General features: G+C 32.8%; 1 protein-coding gene across 4 annotated transcripts in view; it reads left to right on the top strand.

Annotated features, from left to right (window-relative positions):
- LOC123676275 (single-minded homolog 1) overlaps nt 1-24,782 on the top strand; it is a 64,202-nt gene that overhangs the window by 624 nt on the left and 38,796 nt on the right. The window contains exon 1 of one of the 4 annotated variants that reach the window (XM_045612079.1): nt 23,133-23,440. The exons of 2 other annotated variants lie outside the window; for them this stretch is intronic. In XM_045612079.1, the coding sequence (XP_045468035.1) occupies nt 23,401-23,440 (40 nt within the window). In that variant the 5' untranslated portion in view covers nt 23,133-23,400. Of the gene's footprint in view, nt 1-23,132; nt 23,441-24,782 lie in introns of those variants that run through there. One more of the 4 variants, XM_045612078.1, reaches the window with a different exon arrangement.

Here is a 24,782-nt window from a genome sequence, read left to right as displayed (position 1 = left end):
AGCTTGACTTGATATTCAAGCTATTTGACTTGAGCTTGAATTGAAATCAACTCAAGTAGTAGTTTTTCAATGTCAAGTATTTATTTATTAATTACTGGACTTAATTGAAAAACTACTACTTGAGCTTAACTAAGCTCAAGTCAAGGAGCTTGAATATCAAGTCAAGCCGTGAATGCCTATATTTAACAGACAGACTTTACCAACAGATTATTTACACCCTATTTTGAGGAAGAAATGAGGACACCACTAACGTCAAGAGTTTTTTAGCTTCAAAAGCACCTTTGGAAACCGCATATATAGGTATATGTTGTCTCTAAGGGCGCATTTGGCGTATGCATGAACGAAACCCGAAGCTCCTGATGGCTTCAAGTTATAGTGCTTTCCTAGTTTTTTCCATATTCTGCTTGGATTTACAATGGTTCTGATGACGCACTAAATTAAGCAAGAATTATTATTCGAATTTTGCTTGTATTTATTATTTTATAGATACCTACACGCAAAATTTCAATTCAGTCGGAATTATTGTGACTGAAAAATAATATTTTTGTTTTTACGATATTCTCCTTGAATTTTGTATGGTTCTGATGACGCTATTCATTCCAAATTTAGCAAAAAGCTTAGAATTGCCATTTTATAGGATACAAGTAAAATTCAAGTCTGTCGAAACTATTGTCACCTAAAAATGTTTTTGAATTTTGCTATCTATGCCACATTTTGCAAGAAATATTTATTCTATATATGCAATGTTAGTGAGTGATTCTTATGGTAAATGTTGCTTCGTTCATTATGGGGCTCTTTTCTCGTTAGCTATGTGGTTTTGTTTTTTGCTCTCCAGAAGCTTGAGTATCTTATTTTTTTTACAGCAGTATTGGCAGCTTATTAAATCAAACATTATTTTCAACTGAGTTTATAAGCTAGGTATTTCAATACAGCAAACATATATTTGTGATCACTGAAATATTTACGGGTTTTCCAGAAAAACGTAGAAAATTTGAAGAGGTTTTTCTTGAAATTATATTAAGAAAAAAGTTCGAGCAAAATATCGAAAAAAAACCTGATATTAAGGTGACAATAGATTCGACCTATATGTATAGTTGAAAAAAATTCAAGAAGAATATCGGCAAAAAATAAGAGGAGCACAATAACGTGAACCTTTGAAGTACACTTATATGCCTATATAAGGTTATGTGATTTCCAAGGGTGCAATTGCAGCATGAATGACCAAGCGCTCAAAAGCTCTAGACTTCATTTTTTATACAAAAACAAAATAAATGAATAAAGAAAAAGAGGAGATAATTAAATTAATTCCAACTGGATGTTCTATATAAGCTTGAATTCTAAACGGTTACTCAAGAAGAAAATGAAGAGAAATAAATCAGCGACGTTGATGTGTAGAAAATTCTCCCTAATAATCTTCTCCTCTGAGAATATTGAACGGAGAAATTCTCATTTTCATTTATGACATATAGGTAATCAATCGATCAATTTCTTAATAAAAAGGTACGGTAAATCATTAAAGTTGATTGTCAGCACTTCAAACAGTTATCAGGGATATTTCACAGTTATACCATATTAATCTATGAAATTGTATTCTTTTTCTACTTTTTATTTTAAACTGATATGTCACCGTTATTAAGCGGAATAGATAGTACTTATACCTAGTGTTACTCACGGTCAAATTCATATATTAGGTACTTAGTTGTATGGAAATGTTCACGAAAAATTTTAACTTTGAAGCAAGAAGATCATCCTAAAATTTTTATATTTGGAATACCCATTCAACATATACATACCTACTTCAGAGTGCTGTCAAGAGAGCTTTTTCGTATTATTTTATTATTTTTTTAAATTATGATCACATCTGAGAAATTGCTGAGAATTTCCTTCTAGAAAATTTTATAAAGCAACTAGTTTTCCCGCCGGAAATTTGACTATCATTCTTATTCGTCGAAAAATCATTTATTTTTATGTTTTCAGTTGTAATTTTGAACATTTAAAAATTCAGACGCATACGACTTTGGAATATTGGTAGATATCACAGAATTTCAAATCAAAATTATAATTTTTAATTAAGATTATCAGCCAACATAACGTCTTTCAAAGTGCGTTAGCAATTATTCTGCAACTCGACATCGATTGACAAAATGTCATAACCTTTTTGTTTCTGAAAGTCGTTCAATCTATCCTGAAGACTACGACAGTGAGATAATATAACGATTCCAAGGGCGGCCATTTTGGTGAAAATTATTTTGGCTTCAGGAGTTGTCCGAATTTGCGAAATACTTCCAATCTCCTTTATGGTATCCTCGATGGTATCCTTAGCTAATATTTCACTTTTCAAAATTCTATAATCTTACCTACATGATATTTGATAGTTTCGACTGCAAATATTAAGTAATAAACGACTTTTTGTAGTGCCCATTTGAAAACACCATACCAGGATTTTTTTTTGTCAAAATTCAATATTAATTGAAATGCATATGCATACCAACTTAATTATAGGTACGCATGTATTTTTGACGTGATGTCGATTATACCTACGTCATTAGATAGTTGAACTTTTTTGTATGATAAGGTGTTGGAGTAATGTTTACTTACTGGTGTTTGGAATTAAGGGTATAACTATGTCTCAAGTGATTATAAATAATGCGAGAAAAAGTTCAGTAATGTAAAAATATGTACTTGAGTATAGTGAAGTTTTCTTCAATAAAAACAATAATAATGAATATAATAATAATTACCAGACAAATCAAATGTCCTGGAAATTTTTATTCATATAGATATGTATATGAAATGCCTTGTACAACAGTATATATCTCGGTATATATTCTCATGTCACGGAATGTTTAGGGAATAAACTTTTTTAATCGATGTATCTTCTGAGAAGGTTTTTATCAATCGATAGATCTTTTCGTCGGGAATGAATGAATGAAGGGGTAGCCAAATCAATAGTATATTCAAATTACATTTGGGTACATCTGATGTTTATCAATACAATCATTCTCATAGTCTTCATGAAAAAAACAATAAAAAAACACTTCCCCAATTAATCATGAGAACTACCTGTACCGTAAAATATTCCGAACAAACAGGGAGAAGTATTGAAATGAATCATATTGAATGATTCTGATTCAATTTGAAATCTCATCTAAATAAGATTGAAAAGATAGGGACGGTGTGAATATAGTATAAAACAACTTTCGCAAAGATAAACGGTTATGAAATTCCATTAGTCCATTAATTATATATCGAACTTTCGTTTTGGCAGAAAATATTATGTCGCTTCAAAAAACTAAATACCTTATTAAATTTCGATGACCCGAAAGAAAATTGCCCAAAAACTCTAGATACATAATTCATACACATACCTATAGATACTTATTCAACGAAGATCGCCGTCCAGTTTCAAATCAACTCAAAATATTTTGAGATGAATACCTAACTATATGAGAAATTCAGAAAACAAACTTCAAGCGTGCCAAACGACGTGAAAAAACCGATGACACTAGGAGAGCAAAAGTTGCCAAACCTTGGATTTCATCAGGTAGATACAGAAAATAATAAATATTCTGGTTATTATGAATTCGACAATTGGGAACAATATCGGATTTCAAATTAAAATTTGCATATTTAATCGGGAATCACTCAAATTAATATATTTCATTCAATATAATATACATTCATAACGATATAGTAAAATTGTGGATTTGAAAATACTTACATACATATATCATAATCCGACAACGTCATCTATAACCATGTTGGGGACATGTAAAAATTGCGCATGGGCGCCCGCAGAAATTTTTCTCAGGGGGGGCAAAATGAAAATTATTGAAAAACGATAAGGCGTCCATGATTGTCATTGAAAACCGGAAAATTGTTGTGAATCCATATAACTTTCCTTTTTTCCTTGCCCTTTGGTTTGAGAAAGTTATATTGAGGGTGTTGTGCTGAAAAATGAGACAATCAAAATCTCAGGGGGGGCCATGGCCCCCCTTGGCCCCCCCCCTGTGGGCGCCCATGAAATTGCGTATACTCTATCTATCTATGTTTATAACTCTATGGTACTTGTGAAATATAATTCAATTTCACCTCAAAATTTTCTTTACGCACTTGAATTTAGTCAAATCAGGATGACGTAATGTTTGAATTACTGGGAATATGGGGAATTGTTTGCAGAGGCTTTACATTCTTGCATTCCCTATAATATCTTCCTATTTTTCCAGTCTGGGAAATACGTTTATAGGAAATAGATATTCCAGATCGCAATATTGACGAAGTTTAAGATGATAATCCCCCAATGTCCGGGTGTCCTCTTCAACATAATACTCTAATCCTGGTAGGATATCATGTTGCCGCGGCAGTAAAGACATAAGAGGACCACCGGTGTCGAGACAACCCACCAGATGATTGCTCCCTTGTGGATCTCGATATTCCAAAGGACGAACCAAAGTATCTGAACGTGATGTATCTAATTCAGTTAAGAATTGGGAGGAACAAGGGCTTAAAAAGCTTGGAGCATGAAATTCAGCCATTTGTCTCAGATTGGGCGACAATGAAGGACCCAACCCTCATGTTAAGGATGAATAGCAATCTGTGTAGATGGGGGTGGAAAGAAGAATTCAACTTCATTGTTTCAGAAGAATCTGTAAGATTGCTTTGAGCTTACAGATTTTGCAGGATCTGGATGAATTAGAGTAAATATTCTGATCTTTACTTTATTTGGTTATCTTTCTTTTTCTGGTGAAGTTTGAACCGAATGGTTTCAACACCCACATTAAATGCAAGTTTCGAATATATACCATCTACTGGAATACGTTCTATTAGTGATGACGTTACATACCGCCATTTTAGTTCTCCTGTCAGTGTTCGGAATCCAAACAAACAAATTGTCATTCAAATTAGTACTTTGTCGTTGAAGAAATTGGCTTATTTTGATAAATAAGATTATTTAAGGAACGATTTTACTATTAATTGAAAGACAGAAGGCACGAGATTAATGCCATTAAGTTCGAACTTGAAGTTTAACTAATATAAACACGGCTTTATACAAAATCTGGGGAATGATACAGGATTCAAACTTACTGGTATTAACCTCGTTCCTTCTGTCTATCAATTAATACTGAAATCGTTCCTCAAATACTCTTATTTATGAAAATAAGCTAATTCCTTCAACGACACCGTATTAATTTGAATGACAATTTATTTGTTTGGATTCCGAACACTGACAGGAGAACCAAAAATGGCGGTGTGTGACGTCACACTAATAGAGCGTATTTGCCTCCAAAACTTTGAAAAATTGGATAAATTTTTCAGCAGAAAATGTTGGCATTATTACTAGGTGGTCCAACGAAAACTTAACACCTCGATTTTCCGACTCGAAAATGGAAATATGGAAAATCGCTCGGATCTGTAAATTTTTTCTTCAACCCCCTAACGGGAGTAAGCACAATCCCTTGATTTTGAATATGGGTGAGAGGTTTGCGAAAACTAATTTTGATGGGGAGTAAGTACCTACTATCTGATCCTAAAATGTCGTTTCAAAATATCCATCGGCAATGAAATAACAGCGAAAATAATGAAAGAGGCAATGTGGAATTCAACTCGAGGATGTTACTCGTGTCCGATACACGTGTCCATCTATCGATGGAAATTTTGAAGTGATATTTTAGGGTCAAATAGTCCTCGTCTTCAAAATTAGTTATCGCAACCTCTCATCCCTATTCGAAATCAAGGGGTTGTGCTCACTCCCCTAGTTTGATGACTAAACTCATGGCCCAAAATGCATATTAAGGGAGATATATCTTTCCAAAGTTGATAAAATTAAAAAAAATGTCTCCGCATTACTTCTGAACGGGGAATGCCATAAGATTGAAATTTCGTGCATAAATCTATGTTGATGAATTTTTTTTTATTATACCTACTTCTACATTTCTGATATAGTTATAAAGGGTGTTTTTAGAGGGTGAGTCATGATTTTTTTGGGACAACTTCTTTCGTTGTATTCTTCATCAGAACTCTGGAACTGGAAGGCGAGCTGTAGATCACTTTAGGGAGAGAATAGCTCTGATGGGGGGCACAATAGACCATTAGGTCGCAGTGAAATGAAACCTCCCTAATTAAATCTAATCTATCTAAATCTTCGTTGTATTCACTTTAGTGAAAAAATAGTAGCATTCGATGCAGCGAAAATAAAGGTACTCCTATCAAAATACAAAAAATTGAACCGTTTTTGAGATATTTGTGTTTTTGTAGTCACATGATGTCAGCAGATTCATTCATCGTGAGATTCATCGATAACCATAAAGGTTGTTCTTAAAAAATCATGACTCATCCTCTAAAAACACCCTTCATCAGTAATGTAAAAGTGTAAAAGTTGTATATCTTTATTTCATTGAGAATCTTATTCATCTTAATCTTCAAATAAACACGGAGTCATTTTTTAGACTCCTTTTAGGTTGGAAAGAAATCGTAGAGGAAAACGAACGAAAAAGAATTACTTCAAACAAGAGAATCCTATTAACATCTTATTTTATGCTCTAATACCCTTATAACTTCTGGAATTCTTCAATACTAACATTACTAACATCCAGCTCTAACCTTTTGGGATAATTTTGGGGCAGTCTTACCTGAATACGTGCCTGTGCATCCCTTCCACAAGGACCCACCGGTTTCTCTCGTACAAAGACGTCGACAATTATTATCCGAATCTCGACTCCGATGTCGAACATCGACCGTTCGTAATCGATTCCGTGCGACCGAGTCCGTATTTGTATTTCGGATAAAACTCTTTAACGCCAATTAAAGTTTAGGATTTTACGATGTCGCTGGCTCGTCTAGTGTGTGGAATCTTTTTTTTTTTTTTTGGAACTCGATACTGTAGACATTTGAGGTGCGTTCGAAACGACGTTTTGGAATACCTACATGACGATGTTAGGAAAAATGTTGGATATTTTGTTTACGTTATTAATTCTTGAAATCGATGAAAGTTGAATAGTTTTGAGGCTCCCACAAACCAACTTGGTCGCAAAGCGATAGCTTCAGGCGTTCTGGAATTATGGCCGAAAGAAGACGCAATTTGGTTTTTCGCAGTGCATCAGTTGAAGAATATCTTCTTTCGGCCATAACTTCAGAACGCCTGAAACTATCGCTTTGCGACCTTTAGGTTTTTCATGCGAATTTGATGGAATTTCTGTTTCTGTTGAGAAAATCCTATCATTACATTTGAAATTTCGGAGTAAAATGAACAAAACAATGAACTTCTGACTTAGCGCTCCCTATCGAAAACAGCAAAAACAAATTTATCATGAGTATATTTTGTCCTCAATCAACAAGATATTATCTTTCAGACGAGATCTAATTTGCTCAAAAATGTTGAGCCAAACTGAAGTTACAGGCATTTCAATCACTCAGATTTCTCCCTTTCACCTACTATTATTTGATGTCGTAAAATCGAAAGTGACAATTCAAAAAGATAGAGAATTTTCCAAGGATTACAGGGATGATGTTTTTTCTTCAACTTCATATGAAACATTTACGAGCAAAATTCATTTTTCTACTCGACGGTACCTATTACGCCCCCTAGCGGTAGAGGTATGAACTTCAAAACAATTTCCAGTGTGTTTTCTTGAACACTTAAGTGGTGAAAATTTTTACCGCAAGTCTCTACGATGAGTGGATCCTGAGATATAGCCGCTTCCTCGCTTATTTGCCCACCCTGTACCGCTAATTTATTATCGATTGATAGTTTGATATAATAATAATTTTTACATAGATAGAGGGAGTATACGCAATTTTTTTATGTCCCCAACATGGTTGGATTACGTTGTCGGATTGTGATACGTTTTCAAACCCACAATTTTACTATATCGCTATGAATGTTTATTATATTGAATGAAATATATTTATTTGAGTGATTCCCGATTAAATATGCCAGTTTGAATATTTGGAATCCGATATTTTTCCTAATTGTCGAATTTATAATAAGCAGAATATTTATTATTTTCTGTATCTACCTGCTGAAATCCAAGGTTTGGCAACTTTTGCTCTTCTAATGTCATATGTTGTTTCACGTCGTTTGGCGCGTTTGAAGTTTGTTTTCTGAATTTCTGATATATTTAGGTAATTATTTAAATATATTTTCAGTTAAAATGAAACGTTGATTCACTATGGGACATCAGAAGTGCGTTCTTTGTGGAGAAACTCGCGAATTGAGTGAAATATCGTATCACTGATATGTTTTCATTTCCGCGCGCTTCATGTCAAATTTGATAGTATATGTTGGGGGACAAAATTTGCTTACTGAAAATGACATATGCTTCCTCTGTTTATTATTTATTACCCTGAGATTATCAAACTGTCAATCGATAATCATTAAGTTAAAATAATAATAATCGTTAAATAGTAATAATAGTAACGATTATCGATTGATAATTTGATAATCGGTATTACCGATAAATTAGTAGGATCAAGGCTCAGATGCGGTACGAATATTCGCATTTGCCGCGTTGGTTTGTTGAAGCCTTCAGTGGGATAATTTTTTTAAAGTTTTCGTTGACTTTAGCTTCCAACTCATGAATCAGAATCGATAAAACATAAAAAAGCATAAAGCTTTTCTCGGAAACCATAAAAGCTATTTGTATGAACGGACCAGGCACCAGTCTGAAGGAAAAATTGTCACCATCAATTAATTTTTCTGAGTTTTCCGTATGTTGTAGAATATGCCATCCTGAACAAGAACGTCTATGAGTCCAACTCAATCCTATGACTAGTTTTCGACATACAGAGTGCCGAAGTGGAAATATGATGAAATTTTTTCATTGGAAAACACTTCATATTGACATTTTCAATGATATATTTTTTCCATAAGTTGTATTTACCTTTTTATATCAAAGGTAGGTACATAGCTGTAAGAGTAACTTATCTTGTCGATTACATCTTACATCTTATCGGTTAATTTTCAACACTTTCACTTCTAGCATGAGTAATTTCACTTATTAGGTAAATCAAGATTCAGTAGCTTCTTAGATTTTCGTTTCATAATTAACCAAAATGTTTATTTTACCAAAAGCATTCAAATTACGAAAATAAACGAATTGAATATCAATTGACCATTGAGAATTGAAGATCCTTCGATAATTCATCATTTCAAGAACACTCCATTTTCAAGTCGACCGACTAGGTATCTGAATAAATATTTGAGGAAGGTACTGACGATCCGTCTTGCTTGCTTGCACTGTCAGCCCGTTTCGTTTTATTTTCCACAACTCCTGCATTCTTTCACGATCGCCTATTATGCATCCCTTGCGTCATTAACACTAGAAACCCCTTCGTATATGTTGGGGATGATCATTTCGGGAGTCTGTAACTCAAATTTTATGGCGTAATTCTATTTTTGGTTTATTGTTTCTGATAATAAACCTTTGGCATCGTTTGGGGGTAAATATTTTCTTATTTCCTTGATGTTTTCTTTTTTTTCTGTATAATGTGATTGGATAAAAAAATCCATCCAACCACCTTAATAAGTCGTAAAAGTAGTAACCCTACAAAGTTATACAAGTAACTTTACAAGTAACTACTACAAAGTTTTATGTACTGCTGAATCTTTCTTTATTATAATATTCTTTTGAAGATATTTAAGCATTTTCTATCTAAAAAGTCCAAAAAATATGGTAAAAATGGATTCCTTTATATAATTTCATTTCTCATACGATTTTTCTTTGTACATCCACTGATATTAATTTTTATCGTCATGCACTCGACGAATGTTCATCAGTTTTCTGTAGATATTTCTCGTTTGAAGGATTCTAGATCAATGAATTTTACAAAAAATCAAATTAGAAAAAATAATTTCATGGCAAATTGGCTACATCGATCAAACAGTTGAAAAAATGTATTACTATGTACGATGGAATTGATTACAATATTTTTCACAAAACATTTCTGTTCACAATATTTCCGGAGTTCATTTTATTCGAATTCCTCAACAAATAACCTCGAGTTCAAACCTCACAGCGTGATAATTATTATTAAACTTATTCATACTAGTTCAGATATTGCGTGATATATGAGGAAATAATAAAACAGCGTAAAATTCGCATTTTTTCTACTTCAACTGGCAGAGACTTTCTATAATGAGTCTTTTCCCCATACAGCATCGATACATTGTAAATAAGTAATCTCAGCGAGACATTGTATCCGTCTAGTCCCTGGAAAGAATATGCTATTTATAGTGACAATAATTACAGAAGCTATTGTTTGATTTGTCGAAGGAATTAGAGGGCAGCTCATGACAGCTGTCGATACTATAATGTGTTAGCACTGGAATCCATATTAACATCGTTTACTCAGGAGCTTTGAAATGAATTATGTATGTCTGGCAGTCTGGTAGCAGTTTTCCAACGTTTCGTTTATTTTCGGGTAGCAAATTTATATGAGTATTGATTTTGGCCTTGGTTTTTTCTACTGCTGAATACTGTTGTTCTGTTTGGTTTAATAGTGCTCTTATTCAATTGATGCACAGCCTAATATTTCTATGAGAATTGTCAGAGGTACCATTAAATCCACACATGGTTATCAGTGCTATCACATATTGGGAGAAATATCAGAGTAATAAACATAGATAGAGGAAGCAAATGTCATATTCAGTAAGCAAATTTTGTTTCCAACATGAACTATCAAATTAGACATGAAGCGCGCGAAAATAAAAATATATCAGTGATACGATATTTCACTCAATTCGAGAGTTTCTCCACAAAGAACGTACTTCTTATGTCCCATAGTGAATCACACGTTTCATATTAACTCAAAATATATTGAAATAAATAGCTAAATTTATCAGAAATTCTTAAAACAAATTTCAAGCGCGCCAAACGACGTGAAACCACTGATGCCAATAGAAATTCAAAAGTTGCCAAACCTTGGATTTCAGCAGGTAGACACAGAAAATAATAAATATTCTGCATACTTTAAATTCGACAATTATGAAAAATATCGGATTCCAAATTTTCAAATTTGCATATTTAATTGGGAATTTCATTCAATATAATATACATTCATATTGATGTAGTGAAATAGTGGATTTTTTTATTTACCTGTAATCAATTTGATGATTCAGGATGATCAGAATTTCAAGAGAACATGTTTTCACTTTTCGTTCATCCAAATTATAAACGAAAGAAAACAATGATTCAGGTTTCTTAAAGTAACGACAAATAACCTGGGGTTATTTGACATTGAACTCATAAATGAGAAGTCAAACAACTTGATATGAGTCAAAGATGAGTTTGGACAATCAAAATAATGAAATATCAAAATATTTTCCTAGGTAAGAATATATGATGTGTGAATTAATTGTTATTAATTTTTTATGGCTCGAAATGTATAAAAAAAAACATCGGAATTTCAAACTCAGACTCTGTTCATTGATTCACCAAAATGAAACAGAGCTATTTTATTTTCATATAAAAAAAATAGTTTATTTTCAGAGAAATTGGTGGATAAAAATTCCATTGTAGAGAGAAAGGTATGTCATTAATGATGGCAATATCTTCCAATTCTAGCCATAAAAATCATCAATCATAGCCTAATACCCATCAAGATCTATGAGGAATCGACAAACTTGGGTTTTCGTCAACACTAGGGGCTCAGCAGCAATATTTTCAATTGTTTTTGAACAACGCGCACGGTTTCGATTCTTCACATCACTTACTTGCCCAACAGCTCAAATTGGTAGCGAAATTTATTCAATGTTACTATGGCATCAGCTTCAATTTTGAGTTTTGTAGTGAATTTTAACACTTTCAATTCAATGCGTTGTGAGAGTATATATCGTTCATTTTTAATTAATGGCGTAGTTTTTACTTGTCAAAACTTGATTTTATCTTTTTGAGCGCACGTTTCTTGAATAGCAAATTTTGTCCCCAACATGAACCATCAAATTTGACAAGAAGCGCGCGGAAATGAAAACATATCAGTGATACGATATTTCACTCAATTCGCGAGTTTCTCCACAAATAACTCACTTCTTATGTGCCGTGGTTAATCACACGTATCATATTAACTCAAAATATATTGAAATAAATACCTCAATATATCAGAAATGCAGAAAACAAACTTTGAGTACGCCAAACGACGGAAAACAACCGATGACACTAGGAGAGCAAAAGTTGCCAAACCTTGGATTTCAGCAGGTAGATACAGAAAATAATAAATATTCTGCCTATTATAAATTCGACAATTAGGAAAAAATATTGGATTCCAAATATTCAAATTTGCATAATTAATAGGGAATCACTCAAATAGATATATTTCATTCAATATAATATACATTCATAACGATATATCAAAATTGTGGATTTGAAATTATATCACAATCCGACAACTATCTAACCATGTTGGGGACATGTAAAATTTGCGTATACTCCCTCTATCTATTTTTATTACTCTATGGTCTTGTCAAATATCATTCTGGCATTGAATTTTTCCTGTGAAAAAAATCGGAAAAACACAATGAAATAAGCGATAACAAAAAGGAATTCGTGCAGTTGCTAATATCTTCGTCTTCTACTCGGATTTTTATTGCCATCAGCACTAAAATATTACTCAGAAACGTGTTTTCTTCAATTTTTTTTGGAAAAATTAAATTCCCTAATGATATTACTTACGACGAAATGTTTAACAAAATATATCTAAGGACTACCACTTTTTCACTTTAGATAACGTGTAAGCGATAAATCAAATTATTTCAAAATCTTCCTCCTACATTATTTCCATTCTCATATACGAAACCAATAAAATAAATCACTCCATACGACCTACAAATATTTTTCTGCGGCGCAAGGTCCTGTTGAAAAAGAAGCGGAGGACCGAAAGCTAAATATCTAAACGGATCTCCCATTAAGCACGTCTTAAAAATACATTGGCGGACGTTTAAGAAAAACATTGGGGGGAGCGTAGTTGCGTAAAACAAGAGAGTGGTGTGCTGATCGGCTAATCTCTTCTTCCGGTAGCTTTTCTTTCTTCCCGCCGCTGCGTCGTTGGGATCGAACGTGTGTGGGGGGCTTTATATGATTTATTCCCATGCTTGAATGGATCAGGGACGCGCGGAGGGGTGCGTTTTCAAGTGTGATCCTTCATAATTGAACGGAGATTGTTTTTGTTGGATTTGTCGCGATTAGAGCGGTTTGAACTGGATTTTGAGGCGATTTAGAGTGAGTACGACTAGTGTCGTAAGTGTGGAAGCGTATATTGCGTAACATTCGGGTATTAAGGGATGTTTATTGAGCAGATACAAAAGTGGATATTTTCGATTCGTATAAATAACGCGTTTTCCAATGAGAATGTTATAAAAGGTTTTCTAATAAGAGGTTTCATTTTTCATTTTTGATGCTGTCATCTTTTGACAATACTAAAAATGGAACGATATACGCTTCAACAACGGAATTGTCAAAATTCACTACAAGAATGGTCGGCATGTACAGTTCGCAAAGCTAAAACATTTTTGGGTCTTTGTGAAGCTCCTTCTCGGCCGCCAATATATTGAAACTGTGGTGGAACAATTTGAGCTGTTGAGTTGGGACAAGTGCTGTGAAGTATCTAAACTGTGTGAGTTTCTCAAAAACAACTGAGAATATTGCTCATGTAGACCGTGTAGTTGACGAAAACCTATGTTTGTCGATTCCTTGTCGATCTTAGGAATTAGACATGTCGCAAATGACATTACATCGTATTTTGCATTAAGACATACGTCTCGAAGCCGATTGGGTCCTTCAAATTCATCATAATGATACAGATTTTAATGGTTGTATTATTTATTTAATTCTTCCAGTTAATTCTTCGTAAAAAAAGAGAGGGGGTGACCTAAGCAAACTTTATAGTTAAAATGAAAAGAGTTATCGTGCTAGAACTTGGTCAAAGGTAAAACCGCAATTTCTAACTGAGTGGAAGTAGTCTGTGACTTCTGTAAAAAACTAAAAGTCGATAATTCGATAACTTATTGTGACATTTCATGAAAAGTAGTTAATTATTCGTAATTGGTACTTTTTATTGGTTAATGGATTCTCAACAAATCATGAAAGCTCAAATTACACAGTAAGAAATTGCTGTTTTTCCTCGATAACTTTTAAAGTTTTCATTTAAGGTATAGGGTTTGCTTAAGTTACCCCTTCTCTTTTTATACGTAGAATAAAAAAATATAAGTAGGTAGTTATTTGTAAATCTAAAGTGTTGATGAACTGGAGTTGTCCAATTCCATGATCTCATAAACACCTTGTACATTATTGGTCTAAACCGCAAACAATCTTATAATACTACGTACCTATTAACAGAATTGAAAATGAAAAAGGTTTTTCAAAATAAACTTTTTCTGCAGAAAAATTAAATGTATCAACAGAGCTCCATTAAAAAAGTCTTCTGAATTTTTTTCATAAAATGAACTATTTTCGAGATAATCGAGTACCTACCTACAAAGCAAATACTATACACAAAAATCCACAAAAATTAATTTTTCAAACTTTCCCATTAGTGATAAATGAAAGTACCTACATACAGTAATTGGCGTAGTGTTTTATAACGCATTCATATGGCATTCAATTGAACATTTCAGAAAGAAAATGTATCAGACACTTGAACAATAGAAATTCATAAAAAAATTTTATTGTTTGAGTGTCTTTCAGAAATGTTCAATTAAATGCCATCTGAAAGCGTTATAACACACTACGCCAATTTTTGTACTTTCATTTAACACTAATGCGAAAATTTGAAAAATTAATTTTTGTAGATTTTGTGGATAGTATTTGCTTTGTACTACTGTACTCGTTTATCTCGACAATATATTTTTTTTATGAAGATCTGTTGATTTCAGATTTTCAATAAAAAAAAGTATCATCACACCCCTTTATCTACGCCACTGGATAAGTTTGGCAGGAGACACTTACCTAATTCAAAACTTTACATCATCAATACTTCGACACCTAAAAATTTAAACAATGAATATAATCATACTAGAGTTATAAGTAAAAAGCTGATTTATCTTTCAAACTTCTGTATCTCTGAAACGAATTATTAGGAGTTATTGTTACGATATGTGTTTATAGGAATTTTTTTCATGAAAAGAGTTGTTCTATCCAACTCCATAGTTATGTAATCTAGACCACCCCGTATATCACATCTCATAAAATAACATATGCAGTTCTGGGATCTTTTCACCAGATATAGCAATAATATGCATTCCTTCTCCTCATAATGCAGCTAGAGAGTTACAATAGTTGGTATCGAGTCAAAGGGAAAGTAAAATCCTCCTCTACACATCCATATAAACATATTAATTTCGAAATAAACGCCCATAAACACGGCTAAAGAATTAATTCCGTGTCGAATACATTCCCAGAAGTCATGGCAAGTTGATGCGGGATCGATTCGAGCCTCGTAAATGCAATGTAGGCATACACATTGTGCTTCTTGTAATTACTCGACGTAAATAAATTTCAATTGGCTTCTACACGTCCGATACTTACGGAAAACCGCATCTGCTGGTGAATATGTGCCAATATTTATTTCTGATCTTCATCTCCATATTTGAAACTCTTATTTTTTTCATTTTCATATGAGATATAGAAAAATACATATGAGAATTGAATTGTGGATGACGCACAAATAAAATAATGGACAAATTTTTGAATTCTTTCCAAATTATTCAATGATGTTTATTGGGCACATGAAAGCGGATATTTTCGATTAGCATAAATATTTCTAAAAAAATACAATTACAACCATAAAAGTAACATTCAAAGATGCTACAAAAACTCATTTTGAAACAAAATGATTTCTCTATTTCAGTATCGTAATGAGTTCATTACAGTACTAAAAACAGTGCTGTAATTAACTCATTACAGCAATGTTTTCAGTTATATTTTTCGTTTTGTGGTTGTCTACACTGACTTCCAATCCTATCAAATTTCAACACACGTCAATTGTCAATATAATATAATTTGGACATAGCGAAATGATTTGCAACATTATTCGCAAGTTCTCTTAATTATGGTAGTGTTCAATTGATTTCGTCAGACCTAATTCACGAATTTAATGCGTAATTATAAATTATTTCGAAATTCGAAACGTACGATTCAAATTCTGTAATCTATCAATTTTCGTATAACATTCACACCAACTGACAAGATACAATAAAAAAGTCACCAGGATGTATAATATGAATTTTTCATTGAATTTCGACAATATTACACAATATTACATTTTAGAATATACTATTGTTAATTCGATATAGTGTTCACAAGAGCCCCTCAAGAAAAAGTTTTGATGTAGTTTCGTTTCATGTTTTTTGGAGTGCTGTATCCGAATCTGAGGTTAGCCACCAAAATTTCGCGACAGAACATGAAAAAAATGCAAAAAAAAAGGTAAAAAATTGCGTTTTTTTGGCGGATTTTTGCATATAACTCGAAAAATATCAATTTTGCGTGACTGACCTCCATAAACAAAAATTAAAATTTGTGTACCCTATTGTATAATAGAAATACTACGACGGTATTATTTCCTCAATATATTCATTAAAATCAATATGAAAAAATAAACTAAATTTCAAAAAGTTATTCAGAAAATGCTTTCATTTAAACTGATGATGGCTTTATAGTTTAAACCAATCTGGATTGTATTGGAAGAAGAAATTATTGAGAAGAAGATATGCAATGGCGTATCTTTAGTTTATTTTCAATGAAAAATAAACTAAAGTTTTGGAGTGTGTATCTCAAAAACTGGTCATAGCAAAGCCAATACTCTTTGAAATTATAGAATTGTACTCGAACTAAGAGTAATGATAAGAAATTGGAAAATTCCACGGACGACTTTTTCAATTACAGGGTGAATTATGAACTAAACGAATTTCATTTTGAATAATGTTTGACTCACCCTGTATCTAACAATAATATTTATTGAAAACCAGTCTAAAATTATTAGCTTATGAGTAAGCAATATTTATCAAGCAAAAGTGTTTCATTCAAGATGTTTTCCTACGAGAAATGTTACTTTAAAGAAATGCCATTTTCCAACGTTGACACCCTGTATCTCGAAAAATGTTCATAGGATTGAGTTGGACCCATAGACTTTCTTGTTCAGAAGATCATATTCTACAAAATACGAAAAATTCGTAAAAATTTAACTATAATAAGTTTTCCATTAGGCTGCTGTCTGGTCTAAATTTCAAGTTTTTTGTATTCGATCCTGAAGACTGGCGCATCCGCCATTTTACTCCAGTAATATTTCGTAGGACGTATATTCCTGGCAAAATCATTTGTGCTTTGTGTTTGATGTTAATTTTGCAAATATTACGAGAATTTATATTGAAGCTTCAATATGATTAAGAACTAAGTTCAATTTCAGTGTATTTTTTTTTCCAATGCACTCGTCAACACCATTGGCGTAACTAGAGTTGACTCATGGGGGGTTACCCACACTTTGAAAGAGCAAATATTTCAATTGTTTATAAATTTTTTTTTTTAAATTTTAACCTAATTCTTTTCCATTTCTTCTGATCAACGAGGGGATTTTTTTCCGAATAACCACCCACCACTCGTTGCGCCTATGGTTAACACTTCTAAAGATTTATTTGACGAAAGTTCATTTCGAAATTATTAATGAAAACAAAATTTTACTTCCGATTTTTTTATTTCTACGTCAATTGTTTCGTCTTACGATGACCTCTTCAGGTGAATATTACTGGATACTAAAATCCACAGAGAAATTATTCTACATAATTTTGATATTTCGCAGCACTAAAAATAAATGATATTCTACATCTCTAATCTGAGAAAACATCCCTTTTGCGGCAGATTACAAGGGCTGTTCGTTGTTATTCCGCCGACGTGCATCTGGTGGCAGGCGTAGGCAAGAGGGCCACTTACGCTTATTGCTTCCATTGTATTAGGGCATGTTCTAAACGAGCGTCCATATAGGCGCTAATCCTGATACTCTTGCTGCTATGTTTGTCCTGGATTTATAACACTTTGGCCGAATTTGGATGTGGTGCTACGATGTTTGGTTACTGTTAATCATGTTCTCTTCAAATATATTACATACGGAATATAGTTGGTTTTATTGCGCGAATCCAATATGCTGGTATATAATGTAGTAAGTAATGGTCGGTTCAGACTGTGCAAATAGTGCCAGAAGGAGGTTTTGGGCTTGTTATTCGGTATTACAAATTTTTGGTATTGTTTGAATCAGCCATGTGCAACATTTTTTTGCAGAGGGCCAAGGTCAAATAGAAGAATTTTATATAGACCATGGACCGAAAAGAAATTGCTAACAGTAACAGTAACAGCTTTATTCAAAAATCAAATGAAACTGCCATTTATTACAAATAAGACAAATGAACAAAATAATTCAACAAAAAAAGAACTCAAAAATACATCAGTTACTAGTTTTTAAATAATGGGACATCTGGGATTGTGTTTTTTTCACAAGAGCAACAATATTAGATGGGACCAATGTAGTTGCTACCTGTAAGATATTTCTCAAATTCATAATCCTTGATTGGGGAATTTGTATTGTGGTTTGCACCATCAGCATCTCAGAATTCAGATATTCAGTGTGGAACAAGCTTTTTTTATAAAAAGTATTTCAGGGAAGGAATAATTTGTTATTCTTTCAATAAACAGCTGGACGGGTGAAGATAACTGAAATTAAATTAAAAATATAAGTAATAATAAAATAAATGTTATAATTTAGGTCATCAAAAATTCGAAGGGCATCCATTATTCACGTGCTCTACTGAATTCTAATGAATAAATGATGAACTATAATATGAGTTGAATTCAGGTTTCAGATTCTTCTGCTGAATTTCGACTTTACAAAACGCTCGAACATGTTGTTCTTTTTTCCTTTAAAATGATTGAGCGCAAATAAAGAAAGCACTAATGTGAATTCAGGAGCTTTTGAGTCTCGATTGGTTAATTGACGCATAAGTTGAGAAGTGCACAGAAGATTCTGACTTCACCTTAGTTCTTCCTTCTTTTTCTTCCCCTATATTATTGAACCTTTTTTTCAATTTTTTTTTCAACTTTATCTTCATTGAAAACTCAATGAACTAATAAACTATTGTGTAATATTGAAATGTTTTTATTTGGTGTATACAAATGATGCTACAATTGTTTAAATACCATTGTGAACTTGAACTTAGTTGATTCACATATTGTTTCGTTGAAAAAAGACTAGTCGATGGCCATCTGATAAGGCAGTAAAATATAAACATCACGTGCACATGATTTAAATGAAGAAATATATAATCGTTTTCCCAATCAGAGATGTCAAAAAAAAACTTCAAGTCTAAATTTATCTTGAATTCTTTAATTTTTTCTTGGAATCACCATACATCTTTTCTTCATATTAGGCATACATGTTTCTAAATAAGGCTCAAATTGATTACTTAAAACCATAAGGAAAATCCAGGTCTGCATTTACAAAAGATTACGAAACGATTGTATCTTTATAACACCATTATTATTTATAATATTGTAATAGATACTTTTCAGAAGTATCGGAGCTATGAAATTTCATTGTTATCTTCAATTTGAATTTTTTTTCTCTTCGATATATTTATACAAAAAATTAAACTTGTTCAATTCTAATGGTTCGAGAAAATTCTTTCTTGTGCCGATAAATTCCTATGAACCTCCTGTTTACAAGTTAGATAAGCATTCACAAAGTGAGTTAATGACCTGAACTGCATTTTTCGATAGTCAGCATTTTCATCAAGTCAACCTGTCTAACGTTGCCATTTTGTGGAGTTCCCACGGTTCTCCTCATAGTATCAAAATGATTTGCTTACAAAGTGCTGATTTTGATGCGTATCCAACTACATCAGACAGAAAATGATAATCTGGGTCATGACTCATATTAATGATGACTGAATCTTTATTTAGTTCAGTAGAAAATTCGTTTCCGCTTTCCTCATATCCTATCTTTGTATTTTGAAGATCAGCAGATCGATTCGATTCAAGGGCTGAAATTGGAGAGGGGACCAATCTAAAGCTTACATAAAAAAGTAATGTTTTGGATAATATTCTTTATTTCGACCTATGTGAGACACCATAGAAGATGATGAGATTATCACTGTTGCTTATATGAACTGTCAAATAAACTTGTCAATAACATTATGAAGGAACTTTGTCCTAATCTTAAATTTAATCACAGCATTGTTCTTAAGGTTATGATGAAAGAATAATAAGAAATATTCTACAATATAACGAGTTTTCGAATAGCGATGATACAATTAAAAAATTGATAATTTAGTGAGTCAATTTTTTTTTTGAAAGGTTAGATATTATACCATTATAAAGGGTGTTTTTTTTCAAAGCTATAGAACTTTAAATTGCAATAAAACAACGATGGATTATTCGATTGACATGAATTTCATTTATCCGCAAGATAATTTGGGGCATTACATTTTAAATATGATTTCTGGCATATGACCGCCACGGCTGTATCACGGATGTATCCAATCTGGACGTCCAATTTTCGATGACTTTTTCCAACATTTGTGGCCGTATATCGGCAATAACACGGCGAATACTGTCTTCCAAATGGTCAAGGGTTTGTGGCTTATCCGCATAGACCAATGACTTTACATAGCCCCACAGAAAGTAGTCTAGCGGTGTTAAATCACAAGATCTTGGAGGCCAATTCACAGGTCCAAAACGTGTCTCTCAATTAGAGATGAGCGATACCGTGATTTCTAGATCACGTTGTGAAACGTTCCTGTTCCTTTATGATATCAGTGAAATTAAAGCGTGACGGTGATCACCGTTTAGGTATCGTATTCGGTTAGAGTCCGTTCCCCGTTCCGCAGCACTGGGAGTGGGGTCACCCCACTACCAGTGCTGTACGGAACGTTCGCTAACCGAATCCGATACCTAAACGGTGATCACGCTTTAATTTCACTGATATCATAAAGGAACAGGAACGTACACGTTTCACAACGCTGAGCACGGACCGTGCTTGTTATTATTATTTGTATGAATCACCCAAACCTCAGCTCTTTTGTCTTTCTGTTAATTCTTTAGAGGTAACAGATTTGTGGAATATGGATATGAATAATTTTGGACATCGAAAAATAAATAATACCTACAAATACAATAATTCACATGTGAATATATATTGATAATATTGAATGGCTGATACTGCATCAAATAAAATAAGAGAAAAACAGAAAAAGTAACAATCAGAAATGTACAAAATATAGTAAAACCAGTTATTGAAAAATTAAATTTCCTAAATATATCTGATATTTTCTATTAATTTCTGAGCTAATCAAAGAATTGTGAAATCTCTAAATGAAAAGGTATGATTTTTAGGACATCGAATAATAAATAATTAGCCATATGCATATATTCAGACGTTTATTTATTTAATAATAATGATGAGTAATCAACCTCCAAACAAAATACACTCATTTTATAATTGTATATATCGAAATAGTTAAGGGGCTAATACTGTAACAAAAAATGAGAGAAAAATTAAAAATTTCACAACAAAAAACTCAGAAATGGGTAGTTAAAACAGTCCCTAAATAATCGAATTTCCCAACTATATTTGATGAATTTTTCGAGAGAAAAATACAATTATTCCTATTCATTCTCCACCAAGAGAATCATTTGAGTTTTTTTATTAGTTAGCCTGCTTGGACGTTCTGTTAATTGTCCGGCTTTCGAAAACAATCGTCCGCACGGAACTTATGTGGCTAGAGTGCATCAGTAGTAACTGCCGACAAAGGTTCCGAAGCAATAAAAACATCAGGCTGGCAGGCTGGCTTCATAATTTACGATTGCACGGACGTTGATAAACCCTGAAAATATCTGTGAAATGTTCGAACAGTGATCCCGTCACGCTCTGTATTCGTTTTTCGGAACCGTGACTACCTGTGACAGTCTGATATCAGTGATTAAATCACAGTTCGTGAAATATCGCTCATCTCTACAGTCTCAATAAATCGATTGTGGCACGAGCTGTGTGACATGTTGCGCCGTCTTGTTGGAACCACAGCTCCTGGACATCATGGTTGTTCAATTCAGGAATGAAAAAGTTAGTAATCATGGCTCTATACCGTTAACCATTGACTGTAACGTTCTGGCCCTCATCGTTTTTGAAGAAGTACGGACCAATGATTCCACCAGCCCATAAAGCGCATCAAACAGTCAGTTTTTCTGGATGTAACGGTGTTTCGACATACACTTGAGGATTAGCTTCACTCCAAATGTGGCAGTTTTGTTTGTTGACGTAGCCATTCAACCAGAAGTGCGCTTCATCGCTAAACAAAATAAAATGGACGTAGTGCGCGATACGTATTCCGCACAGAACCATTATTTTCGAAATAAAATTGCACTATTTACAAGCGTTGTTCAGGCTTGAGTCTATTCATGAATAATTGCCAAACCAAACTGAGAATAAATCACTTGACAGCTGTTAAATCGGTCGCCATCTTGAACAGTAATGCCAACATAAAGTTATATACCTCGAAAAAACACCCGTTATATAGAAAATCATCTTATTCAAATGACCAACACGACTTCTGCGTACCTACTGCATTCTGTCAACTCAATTTTTCATTACTTATTCACATAATTTCATGTTTATTTTTTCTCAGTTCTTTTTGGGTTATCAGCATAAACTTGTGACTTATAATAACATATTCCCAAAGAAAAGAATCATAAGGTGGTGAATGACACGCCCTGGAAGAATAACTATCTGGACCATTTCTTGAGATAATTTCATCACCAAATTTTGTTTTTAATTCAATTTGCAGCTTGGGAAGAAGTTCTATTGTATTCACCAAATGTTTTCAGTTTTTTAGCGATGTTATTCCATTTATACCAAAGGAGACACGAAAAAAAAATATAATAACAATGTTTCTCATCACGACGAATAAATATTGAATCAGTTTTTCAATGAAAATTGTGAAATATTTTCTAGACATAACTAGCGAAAAACACTTCGCAGTCTTACCATTTACCAATGTCCAGGGCCATGTGCTCATGTACACAAAGTTCTTACCCTCAACTTCAATCTCAAAACAATAACATAATATTCTTGATTAGTCATACGAGTTCTACAGCACGCCTGTCTAGCTAATTATTTTATAAACACTGTCCACAATGTTAAAACAAAGGCAAGGCCTTTTGCAAAACAGCAGAGTCAGCAGTTCTGCTAGCCATGAGAACTTCTTCAACTTTATTCGTCTTTTTGATGTCGAAAGTTTCCATTTCAACAGAGTGAGCAACGTTGTGTATGGTGTTGGTTTGAAAAACTGGACTGCATGTTTCTTGATAATATTCGGACGGTAGTGCCGTGGATTTTTGTTTTTTCTTGATTGGTTTCAAGACTGTGGAAGAGAATATGAAGCGTCAGAGGATTCAGATTAAGCAGAAGCTCCAAGGTAGAAGTTATTATTTTTTTCCAATCCAATCCAAGATTTTTGAGAAGAAAGAAGAAAGGTTTATTTAATGTAACTATATTGTACTCATTGATAATAATTTGGGTTCAGAATATTACAAAACAGTAAAAAAGTTCTTCTACTTTTGGGCATACTTGAACCACTTCTATTTCAATGAGCTGAGAAAGTTTTCAGTAAAACATGTATAATTTCCATATTAATTTCGGAAATTAATATAGAGTATCTCTATATATGTGTTTGTTTTTTGTTCCTTCGTCTTCATATATATCTTTAAAAGTTTGAATTGACTCACTTTTTTAAGGAAGAAATTAATTTCTCTGAAAAAAATTGCATCTACCAAACCTATTTTCTGTGTAGTTCTTGAAATAAACATGATATATCTTTCGTTTTTGTAATATTCTCTGAATATTATATCACTTATACGTTATTCAATGAAACAAATATATTAGAGCAATTATATTGTTATTCTTCATCTGTCAAAGGTTCACATTAAGTGAATTGAACGATATATATGGTACCAGAAAACAAAAGAAGATAATTCATGTATTCTTATTCGGCATGAAATAAACTAGTCGATATTCAATTTTTCAATATTTCAATTCAATATTTTTTTATCGGGAAATTATTATCGCAAATATATACATAGTTTCATTTTGTGAATACATAAAATTTCATGAGTATAGCGCCTATCAAGCAATAAGTTTTGTATATTTCGGTTCAATATACGATGAGAATGTTTACTTCAAGTTTTTGAAGCTGAAATTGCTGAATTTACGATTCTCTAAATGCAGAGGCCGATTAAGAGGAGACTACTTTTTTTTTTTCACCATACTATTATTATTGATATTTATTATGAGTGGGTGTTTGAATTGTTATGACTTATAGTGAATTATTGTGTTTGAGTTTAACACAATATAAATATTCTTATTCAGTTCTTCAACGCATTGTGTGAAGATTAAATATTTTTTTTCAAATCAAATAATGAAATTTCAAGTTTTTGAAATCATTTTGAAATACATATATCTAGTTGCTGATTTTCTCATTTTGTTAATCGTTGAAATTTTCTAATTTATTTTTGACACAGTATCATTAGACTCCATTAGAGCTTACATTCTAGAATTGTTTGGAAATAAACAAAATACCAAAAAAGTACAAACGACCACACATATGTTTCTTCTTATGGAATACCCTGTTTTTTTATTGAAAAAAAACATGAAGCTTTGACAGCAATGACAAATTATTTGCTTTCTATTCCATAAAAAAAAATGAAACAACTGTAGGATAGAGATTCAATTTTTACTGTTTTTTTCCCCAAATTTCGAGT

This window comes from Harmonia axyridis, chromosome 3 (genome assembly GCF_914767665.1).
Source record: "Harmonia axyridis chromosome 3, icHarAxyr1.1, whole genome shotgun sequence".
Classification (NCBI taxonomy): domain Eukaryota; kingdom Metazoa; phylum Arthropoda; class Insecta; order Coleoptera; family Coccinellidae; genus Harmonia; species Harmonia axyridis.
This window is presented reverse-complemented; position numbering and strand designations above follow the sequence as displayed.